The 12,437-nt window shown below is 25.3% G+C and overlaps 1 protein-coding gene across 2 annotated transcripts in view; it reads right to left on the bottom strand.

Annotated features, from left to right (window-relative positions):
• The window catches only part of LOC142318819 (sodium/hydrogen exchanger 9B2-like), a 188,751-nt gene extending 177,175 nt beyond the window's left edge, over positions 1 to 11,576 (bottom strand). For both annotated transcript variants that reach the window (XM_075355328.1, XM_075355329.1), the window contains exon 1: positions 11,332 to 11,576. In XM_075355328.1, coding sequence (XP_075211443.1) covers positions 11,332 to 11,485 — 154 coding nt within the window. In that variant the 5' untranslated portion in view covers positions 11,486 to 11,576. The remainder of the gene's footprint in view (positions 1 to 11,331) is intronic.
• Between the last annotated feature and the right edge of the window lie 861 nt (positions 11,577 to 12,437).

Consider the following 12,437-nt stretch of genomic DNA (forward strand, 5'->3'; position numbering starts at 1 on the left):
GCTTCAAACAAATATACAATGAACATTTGAAAATCTTTCATATCAAGACAGATATTTTCTAACCACCGATGCTGAGACAACCTTGATATTTGACACAAACACAAAACATTATCATACCTTCACACACTTGAATATTATGAAATATAATTATAAACATAAAAAAACACAATAACATTATGATAAAATAACAAACATCACTCAGATCACACATTTTTTTACCATAATCTTAATACTTGTATGCATAATTTAAAAAAAACCATCAATGACATCTGCTGATGTTAGTCTGAAAACATCACTAGTCACCGATGATGATTGGAGAGACAACTGGAAACATTTTGAATGAGTTTTTAAAAATAATTTTTTTCACAATTTGGTTTAATGTACCCTAACAAAAGTTTAAATTTTAAATCAGCCTATACATCTTATATTATTCTGTCTTAATATTTAACTCATTATAATTGTCTTTTCTATAACACTTCATTTATTGTTTTATACAGTATATCAAATTGAATTTTTTATAAAGTAATGACATTTAATAAATTTCTTTCCAATCTCATTTTTAAGTTGCCAGCAAAGAAACATCATAAATTTTTTTTTTTACTTTGTTTCATGACCATAAACTCTTCTTCCAATTCTTTTAATGCTTGATCTGTATCAAAAAACTGTTTCCAAAAAACTATACTGTATCTGAAAATTAGATTTGAATACGCTGTGAAAATTAATAAGTCAAATTTTTTAAGGATAGAGCAATACTCTCAGATTTTCAAATTTAAAAAAGTATTATTTTCACCATATCAAAGAAAGAAGAAGCAGATAAACTGCTTGAATCGCTCACATTTGTTGCAAAACCTTTCTATGCAAAAGCAATACAATACCAACTTGGTTTCAGAATTTCATTGGTTCAAAGGAGTATAATTCAGGAATCAGATTAATTATAAAAAAAAAATATAGGTAGGTTAAAGAAAAGCATAACTTCATTATATTATATTATAATATTTTTAGATCATGAGAGAGTATTTGATAAAGTTTAATAAAATAAAGCTTTAAGAAATTGGTTTAAAATTTAGATCAGAAGCTATTACAATTTCTCAAATAATTAAGTTATTAAGAGGACAAAGATAAGCTGTAATACACAAGATGTAGCTCATATACAGCTGTAAGCTGTGTAGCTGCAATAGGACAGAGAAATTGTAGCAGTGAGTCATGAGAGAAGAATGCAGTCATTCCCTACTATTTTCCACCAAAAAAATTCCAAATAATTGGATTTTTGACTTTTTAACTGCAGTAATAAGTCCTTATAGAGAGCTTTTCAACAATATATCATAAGTTGTACTTATTTTCCAGAGTCTCAAATAAAATGGGTTCCAGAGTTATAGCCAAATAAAAGTTTAATTAATGAAATATTTGGATCTTACAAGGGGAAGGCACATTGGTTCAATCCTACTTCATCTCTGTTTTTTTTTTAACTTTTTTTTAAATTTAATATATTGATTTATTAATGATTATTAACCTCGGTAAAAAAAAATTACAATACATAATAATTTAATTAGAACAATAAAAATATATATATGAAAAAATATCAAAGTTATTAATGAAATAAAATTTTATGTAATTTTTACTAAAAAAAAAAGTGTATATGTAATTTAGTAGGTGTACAAGGAAGTCATGTAGTGTCCATATCAAATTATTTTTTCTTCCATTTTTTATTTCAATACTTCTATTGATACAAATCCACCTTGGCTTCAGTTCTTAAAATCTTCTTACTTTCAAAACCTTCCTTTCTTCTAATTATTTTCTTTTTAACCTCATTAAATCTCTGAATCAACCAATTTTCATTGCTGTTTTGTATTTACTACTAATTCTTTAAAGTTGATATAGCCACTGATCATTTTGCAGTTTTATTCTTCCTATGCCCATCCATCAGTTTAATACATCCCTTCTTATAAGTGTTCTTTAAACATTTACTTAAAGTTTCCTCACACTTTATTTACGCATATCTGTAATTTATAAACTGACTTTCTTCAGCAATTGCTGTTTCAATTAATTCTAAATTTTATTCTATGGTTTTCTGATTCTTAACAATTCATCAGTCTCTTTTAGCCCACCTGTATCCATTCACTTTGTTATCAGATCTTTTTTAGTTTCTTGAACTTCAAATTACAATTCATAACAGATTGTAACCAATATCCGTATCATCTACTGGGTAGAATTTAAAATTAAACAATGAATCATTCCAGAGATTGAATCAATAAACATTAAATGAGTAAAAAAAAGTAAATAAGATTATTTTCTTGGTGTTATTTTTTCCATTATATTGTCACATTATTTATTCTACACATATTTTTGTTTTAACTTTTTAATTAAAATTAACCACAGATAAAGCATAGCTTTAACATAATTATCCTTCTATAAACAGAATTAAAAGTGAATATTAACTTTATTATATGAAAAAGATACTCTGTATTTTTAAAAAACTATTTATCTTGAGTTATTAACATATTAGTAAATTACATAGATTCATGAAAATTCTTAACTGACAGAATTCAAAGGGATTTATTAAAAACACTAAATAGTGCTAAAAAAAGAAAAATTGAAATTAATATTGGTTACTAACATATCTGGTAAAGTAAAATACTACAATGAGTTAGAACAAAAAACATATTGATTTGAATTCTAATAGCACAGCAAACATTATCCTCTCATAGTAAATGATAATATGTAACTAATAATATTCACTAACAACAAGCATAAAACAAGAAACACTTACATTCATACATACATACAAAAAAATACACACAATTATAAGTGTATATTGATAAATATGTATACTGATGAGTTAACTTCTTGATGGTTGATTATAAAACTCACACTTAAAAAAACTGAGAATGTAAATATCAATAAATGAGTTAGTAGTAGTTTTTTCTTATTTTATGCATCTGATCTAAGAAAAACCATTTTATGATTTAGTTAAAGCAATAATAAAATAAACTTTTAAAGACTATATAACAGACAGAAACTTTTGATAACTGATAGTAGAAAATGGAATCCAAACTTTTTTAACTCTTTTCATGTGTGTGTGTGTGTGTGTGTTTCTTTTTTTGTAAAATATCCTTATAAATAAATATAAATAGAATTGAAAATAAAATTATTTATTTGTAATCTTCTTTTCTAATAAAATTTATTGTTTTTAATAAGTTTCTTGAATAGCTTGTTTTGAAATGTAATGAACTATATTAAATTTGATCCGTTAAATTTTTAGGATAATTTACAGTAAAAATAATAAATAAAAATTAAAAAACACTGTAACAAATAAATAAATATAAATTCAATACATGATTGTGATTTTACTTCTAACCACAAGTTGAGGAAAATAAATGACAATAAAGCAATTCTTATGATAATGTTTCATAAAAATTTATTTCTTCAATCTATAACTGGTTGATTACTCAGTGTACTTTTATTGTAATTGAGTTGATATCAGGAAAAGATAAAAGCTGTAACTCATATTTTTAAAACTGCAGTTAAAAAAGTAGTTGCACTGATACGAATGATTTTACTCATTTTATAAAAAGAAAATTTCAGTATTTGCATGTTTAATAATGAATAATGAGATTTAATGGAGATTATAGAGTCCTTGAACAATAAAATACTGATAATTGTAGTACTTATCTACTAATTTACATCACAGACAACCAGTACATAACACATCAGCAAAGCATTTTAAAGAAATAATAATAGTAACAAAAAGTTTAAAAAAAATCACATCTTATTTTATTTAAAAAGACTAATCTATTTTTTTTTTTTTAAATTTACATAAATGTTTTTTAAATTACATTTAAAAATCAACTGAACAATACATATAAAAAAGTAAACTTACATTTTTTTGTAAAATAATGCCGAGACTGAACAAAATTTGAAGTTAAACCTCTAAAATTTAATGTGTAAATATATATAGATATGTTTAAAAATTTAATAGGTTTATGGTATAGTATCACAAAAAAATGACTGGATAAGCATTTTTTAAATGCAATACAATTTATTGGTTTTGTTACAAAAAATTACTAAACACCAAACATTATTGTAGATATACCATATCTAAAAAAAGTATATTGAAATTTAGAACAGCTACAACCGTGTAGTCGTAGTAATTCCTCAATAATACTTCTCAATTTTTTATTAACAATACTTACGTCTTAAGAACATAATATGAATAAATTTCCTGTTAGTGAACAAAAGAAAATGGATGCATTTTTTTAAAAAATAAATTATTTTAAACAGATGAATTTTAAATTAATTAGATTTTGCTTTTTTTATTATGATACTCCAAATTTTGTCCAGTTTGTAGATTCAGTCATATAGTTTTTAGAGAAATTGAATCTAATGAAACCTATTTAATAATTTTGGTTCATGTGAAAACTTGTTTAATAAAATAAGGTTTATGTCATAAACCAAAACAACACAAACAATAGTAGAAATATCTGCTTACGAGAAAACTGAGTAATATAATAAATTTATTTTATGAATAAAAGATTAAAATATTATTTTTCTTTCCTAGGAATATAATAATACTGAATTGTCTAAGATTTTACAGGATCATTCTCATTAAGTATGTGTTTTGAGAAATGAGTCAGAAAAAGTTTCCTATCAATTTGGAATGGATGTTAAATAATGACTTCAACAATTATGTCTAAATTAAAAATTTGGTATATTTTAGAGATGAAGATGTAGCACTTGCAATGGAAACTGATAAACTACTGTAGTGGTAGAAATGATGAGAGATGTTGATACCACCATATTGTGATGACTAGAAAATTCCTTGATGCTCAGCCAGATGTAGACATAGTTTATTCTGAGTATAAGCACCAATTAAATAACATATTTGTACTTGGTTGTAAAAGGACATAGAAGAATATATCTTACTCTTTAAAAGAACGTGATTAATATGACACTTCAAATGTCATAAAATTGAAAAAAATAATCATAGGAAAATTAAGAAATATTTTTATTCAATTTTATTATATAATCTTCCTTAGACTAAAATTATAATAACTGAAATAAAAAGAAGTTATATTTCAAATAAAAGGATAAAATACAGACCGACATAAAACATAATGTTAATATTGTTGCATCCACGTTTGAGGAAAAGTTCAATTAGCACAAACATGTAGAATACATTGAATTCAAACAAACCTTTATCTCACTTGTTATTATGTATAAGGTAGAATTATAAATATTTTCTTTTCTTTTTGAGGAATCAAAATAAAACAAGAAGGGTAAACACAATGAGTAAAATTCAATGAAAAGAAGTTAAGCAAATTAAATAATGAATACTAATCGGGTTAAAGATAATAAACTGCAACTTTTACTATTTGATCATTTTGTGACAACTATAGACATCAACATTATCATTTTAAAAATAAGAGCAAGTAAAATCGTGATCTACGAAATCTATGTTTAGTGAAAAGGTAGTTAAATAATATGATATCATATATATATTCACTGCTTCTTATTTTGTAGGTGCTTAGATTGTCACCAACTGTACTGGAAATGACTCGGTGTTGGCTAATGATCTTAAAATTAATGCCAAAAAAATTAAAATAAAAAACTTAATGATAACACATAATGATAGAACTCAGACTTAAAAAGTTAAAAAGAAATTATTGAGATGTTTTATTTGATGTAAAGGAGATGTGGAAAAATATATGGAAGTGTATTAGTTGCTGGTTAAAATCATAACTAAGGGTGAATGTAAATGTTTTTAATGAAGAAGAGAGAGTTGCTTGAATATGAAAATCATTTTAGCCATACAGCAGACAGAATACAGGTCACAATTATGATTTTGGTCATAAATTTTATTACATAAAAGAAAAATTTGTTTCCTATTTTATAAATAAAGAAAAAAATATTTTATGAACTTTTCAGTTTATTATCCCTCATAAACTATAAAAAAAGTCAGATTTAATGTCAAATAATTTAAAAAAAGGATTATTTGTAAATATAAAAGACTAATGAAGAAATTTAAAAAACTAAGTGAGTTAAGATAGAATATAAAGGAAAGAAGAGAAGATAATTGGGTAGATGCTCACAGCGATAAAACTGATAATAAATCTGTTAGAGGTTAAGAACAGCATCAAAATTAATTAGATTTAAGATAATGCTGCCAAGTTAATCATTTATTATTAATGTTAATAATAATTCTGTTGTTTATGGCTAATTATTTATTACAGGATACACATTATACTTATGTTGAAAATATAATTTCATTAACTGATCTAAAATCCAGAATAAAAACTTTTTATAAATACATATAAAAAAAGTTATTTATTTCATCCAGTTTCAGTTTATAATTAATTCTTGTCCTGCCCCAGGCTTCCACTTGAGAACACTATTAACCTATCACAATTACAGCGTACTGATAAAATAAACATACAATGAAGTTGAAGTTAATTCTTACTGATATCATAACTACTATTATATGATTTGTTGCAGGGCACTGTAGCATCTTAAAACAGTTGTTATTGCAATAAATGAAAGATTTATTGAAACTGATAATGATGCGAATCATTCACCATTTTAACAACAAAATATAAATGACAAATAAATACACTCGTTGTATGCATGCAGATATATACGTGAACAAATTTGAATATGTGCAACCACATACACTACATCCAAATGTATGTATAATCTATGTCTTATCTATCCAAATATTGAATCAATTAATAGTAATTCTCTGAAGGTCATCTGTAGCAGACCTTCAAGTTATTCTATTTTGGGCCATTCTCTGTTTTTATACCTTTCATAATGCTGAAAATCAAGCTTGTGGTACTCTTTCTTTTTTCCTAACTTCTTTGTTCCTTATTATTTTTCTGATTCCCTCCTTCCGTTTAACAATATATATATATATATATATATATATATAATAATCTAATTTTGTTAAAAGAAGTACTATCAAATTATATTTTAATTAATTAATGAAATTACTGATTAATGAATTATTAATTATCAGTAATAAAGAAGGAGAAATGATAATAAAAATGATAAATATATCCATTATCCACAAGCGCAGCTCATCTGTGTTCTTGTGTATTTTTTCAGTATGTAATAAAGGAATTTTTTTTTTGTACAAATACAAGATACATGAAATTATATGATGTTTTATGACCTTCTTTCTATTACTATACCTCAATGAATAAAATAATATATGAGATACGCCAGTATGAAAGTAATTATTTCACAAATCTGAAAATACCTTTTGTCAAAGAAAAAAATCTTTTTTCTTTATATTTAAATATATAATAACCACAAATACATAAGTAATCTCTTTTCTATAAAAAATAAACTTTTTTATAGTCAAATTTGTACTGTTTTTATAATATTCTATTATAGAAAAAAATAAAATTTGGTTTCATACAAAATTAGCTTACAAAGGAGGTTTTAGTACTATAATTAGTTTTAATATAAATATTAATGACATTAACATTAATAATATTACATTTCATTTTATTTACTGGAATCTTAGATGTTGAATTTTTAAAAAATTATAGTTACTGTAAAGTTTATATTAAATACAAAATGTTAATAAAATTTTTCATTGATTATTAATTAAATATTTTAATTAAATTTAAATATGTATAATAAAATAAAATACCAGTAATTAAAATGAATAAATAAATTTATAATCTAAATTTCACTATTTTAATAAAATAATTTTGTTAAAAATTAAATTGATTAATTAAATTTTTCATTGATTTATAAATTGATTACAAAAAGTTATGATTTATGTTATAAATTATCACTCATTATGAAAGTGACACAGTCATCTTCAGAATAATAAAGATTCCGTAGCAACTTTACTAAAAAAAGTGAGGAGAAAAGTGGTTCTCTGCTACCTTTTTAGTGAACCAAATATACTGATGCTTACTGGTGTGCAAGGCTACAAAAACGACTGATATTTAGCCACAAATGTAACACTTTCATTCTGTTCACCAAAGTAATGGATGTACAATGAACATCTCAAATTTCACTGAAAACATACTAGCGACTTATGTACCTCATTACTTTATATTCATTATAACCATAAGAAATACTAGAAACTTATAAAATAATTTGTAGTAAATATAAACAAAGTAAGAAAATCAAATCTGGGTTCTTTTAGCATAATTTTCGAACAATGAAAATGCAAATGACCATTTTTATAAATTGTAGTTATGTTTTCCTTTTTTTCAACCCATTTTTGTTTTAAATGAAAATGATAAACGAAAGAGAAATTGGAAATAGTGTTATTAATGAAGAGGAGGAAGCATGATTATGTAATGTGGCTGCTTAGGTCTTTAAAATTTTTTCATGATATGCTAATTCTTTTTTCTTATAAATATTTGATAAAATCATATAATTTTATTAAATTTTTAGGTACAGTACACACATATGACAAAAATATTATATAAATCTTTGTGAAGAAATTTATTCTTTCAAAGAAAGGTAATTTCTTGACTCAATAGCTTCTTGGCTCTCTGTAAATAAGTAGAGAAACTTATTTTTAAATGAAAGAAATAGAAATCATGAGAATAAATGGAATAAAATAAATTTAGTGACACCATTAATGCCGTTATTTAATACAGTAGCTAAACTTCTTTTATTTAAATAATTAAAAAAAAAAAAAATGTTTAAAAATAACCTTAAAGCCTGTGTATGAAAATGGCACTAAATATTTGTAGCGGTAAAATAACTCTAGAACTCGAACCCGGAACATTATAGTTAAAAGTCAAGACGACGATAGCTTTTTGGTTCAATAATGTTACAACTAACGTTCATTAATGTTACCATTCTATGGTCGTCAAGCACAAGGTGGGTGCTTGACGAGGAGGTGCTTGACTGTAATCAGGTGGATCGCAGAACCAATTACGCTGCCTATTCACATTAATATAGCTTCTCTGAGATTGACAAGATTTTCTTCTACAATAAACGTATTTCTGTTTAATTTCAAAACAAAATTCACAATTTTTATTAACTTGTACGAAGTTCAAGGAATAATTTGACCATCCCTGAATCCATTTTGACTGGTTTCGGTGTAACGTCTGTATGTACGTACGTATGTACGTACATACAAAAACGATTAGCCGTAGAATGTTAAAATTTTGGTTTTAGGACTGTTGTAACATCTAGTTGTGCACCTCCCCTTCTGATTGCAATCGATTGGACCAAAAGTGCCCAATAAAGCCCAAAATCAAAACAAATTTGGATTTTTGATTTTCTCTTAACTCCAGTAATGATCTCTCATTGAGAGCTTTTCAACGATATATCATAAGTGGTACTTATTTTCACTGGTTCCAGAGTTATTGCCAAATACAATTTTAATTAATGAAATATTTGGATCTTACAAGGGGAGGGCACATCAGTTCGAATCAGACTTCATTTCCTTTTTTTAACTTGCTTTTTTAGTTTAAATATATTGATTTATTAATAATTATTGTAATATTACTCTAATTGTAAAAAAAGTTTTACAATAAATAATAATTCAATAATTACAATAAAAAAAATATATAAAAAAATCAGAAGTTATTAATGAAATAAAATTTTATGTATTTTTAAAAATCTATATATGTAATTTAATAGGGGTACAAGGAAGTTATGTGGTTTCACATCAGATTTTTTTTTCATTTAATTTGCGTTTATAAGTTAATTCAAGAGGAACACACAATTTTTTTTTTTAAATCTTAGATAATCGATTTGTCTCAGATAGAGCGCTCTTTGCTTGTTCAAAGAAAAATATTTATTTTAATAAACAAGAAGTGCATTATAAAATTAACGCATAATCAGCATCCAACTATCAGTATTAAAATTGTTTACTAATTTTTTTCATTTTCCTTTCAGAGATTTAGAAATTTTATAAATCGGTTAGTACTCGCGAGATAATTAATCTGGGTGCATATATACGGAATCAAAAATCCGGTAGGCTATTAATGTTTTCATTATTTATATACTTTTTTATTTTTTTAATAAAATTTTTTAATTAACCCTGGTGATTCAATGCAGGATCTTATAACAAATCTTTTTACTATTAACCATTACAACAGATCACTTGTAACATATTACATTTTAAAAAAGATTACATAAAGTCGTCAAAGTAATCAGAACCCGAAACTAATCTATTACCAATATTGAATAAAAAATACAGTCTACGAAGTAATAGAAATGTTCTCTCTCACTCTCTCTCTCTCTCTGCGCGCGCGCGTGTAGGGAGGGAGGGAAGGGCGGAATATTTCATACACATTAAATTGTAAATTCAATTCATACACAAATTTGAATTATTTTTACGGTGATCACATTATAAAAACACGTAAGAATTTTTTTTGGAAACAAATTAAATCTATTATAAATATGTTTTTTTTTTTTTTATTAATTCATACTATTTTGCAAATTTAAATTTAATTGCAATTACATTAATTGGTACTGAAAAAAAATTGTAAATAAATAAAACTTCACAGTAATTTTGCAGAACGTATTTAAAAACAATTTTCATTAAATATTCTTTATTTAAAGAAAGAGAATATTGGAAACAAATATTTGCTAATAATCATTAGGTTAAAATATAATTATTAAGCGGAAATATATTTCCGTTTACTTACAGCTTCAGATATATGTTATGCAACTCTACTCGTTTATGACTGAGTTATCTGTGGAGGCCCATTAAAAATACTACTTTTAAATTATAATAATAACGTTTCGAAAATAATTATGAACACATTAGTAAAGTAATTTTAAGATTATAGCGATTTTGTAATATTCAAATAGGAGTATAATTTTTTTCAGATTAAAAATAAAATGCTTAATCTTCAGATAACAAAACTAAATGCCTCATTTTATAAACAAAAAACCGGTAGTTTACAGGGAAGTGGTTATTAAAGATTAAGCACTTTACCATCGGTGTTAATAAAAAAAAAAAAAACGAACAAAAACTGTAACTAAAAAATTAATAATCGTATTTTTTGACGAAAATTAATATTGGAAATAAAAAATTGATCTGTAAGTAAATATTAGGAGATAATTGATATTAATATAGTAAAATACAGTATAAAAAAACTGATAATATGTAAACAAGCATGCATCTAATCACAGACGTGCAACATAACCTCTCATGCACAGCTGGGTGTTAAGTCCGGGGAAGATCAATGCTCCAGACTCACGTCATTAACTGGGATGGGGTTGAAAACAATTTTTTTATTAAAGTACATTACTTCTATAACACTGAATATAAAGCGTTCATTATGAATAAATAATGATATCTACAAATAATTTTTAAAGTGGTAAATCAATAAACAAAATACATACTAGGAGTATTATGCCTGCTCAGCTTATCAGTAACAACAACAGCGCTAGATTCACCAGAAAGTAAATTCTCTGCTTCAGAGTGTGAATTTCGCCTCGAATGTTTTTCTTCATCGTCTGCACTCTTTTCCTCTTGACTTTCAGCTCTTGCAGCCATAATAAACAGTGCGAAATTATCAACACAAACCACACAACTTTGACATTAACACACCAAACGCACCACACTGACAACCAGCTTGACAGCCGCACCCCCCTCCAACGTCAAGGCTGTAGAATCTCCCCACCCTTTTACAAGTCGACCCCAAAATGGGTTAAAAGACTCGCTACTCCAGCGCTACAAGCGGACATATTCATAATCTCTTCGATATTAAAAACTAAAGAAAATAACAAAAACCAATGAATCTATAATTCTACAGTAAAAATTATTAAAAGCAATTTCACTGTTCACCTAATATGCGGAGAACAGTCACTCAATTGGCTACACATTCGACGTCAGTAATGGCTGTTTTATTATTCAGTACGGTACTTGGATTTCTGTCAAACACAATTTTTTTTTCTCAAGCTAATTTTACTCTTCCATTAAGAAAAAAACTCTTTTATTAAATGTTTTTCAACTCCACCACTGAAAATAACTTCTATTCATTCTATAATTTTGAAAAAATATAACTTAGGTCTAATATGAAAAATAGGTCAATCCTATTTTTTATCTGTATTCGTGTTTGTGTGTATATATATATATATGTATGTGTATGTGTGTATGTATGAATGTATGTATGTATGTGTTGTGTGTGTGTGTGTATGTGTTTTCTTCTATAGAATATTGTCATAATAATAACGCTTAATATTTTGTTGATTTTGTAAGACTACAAAAGTTAACAAGTTCGTGATTAAAAAGAAAAAAAAACATTGTATTGGAATTTAGAAGCTAAATTTATTTTTAATGATAAAAATATAGTAGGCTTTGTTTTAACCTTTAAACATCAATATTTACTATAGTTTGGAAGCCTAAAGATAGACGTTCGTATTGTATACTTTTAAAATAATTTGTATTTACTCATACAATTGTTCCATATATTTCATTGTTTAATTTTTAAGTCTTAGTTATAAAC

The sequence above is a fragment of the Lycorma delicatula genome, chromosome 2 (assembly GCF_047948215.1).
Source record: "Lycorma delicatula isolate Av1 chromosome 2, ASM4794821v1, whole genome shotgun sequence".
In the NCBI taxonomy this organism is placed as follows: domain Eukaryota; kingdom Metazoa; phylum Arthropoda; class Insecta; order Hemiptera; family Fulgoridae; genus Lycorma; species Lycorma delicatula.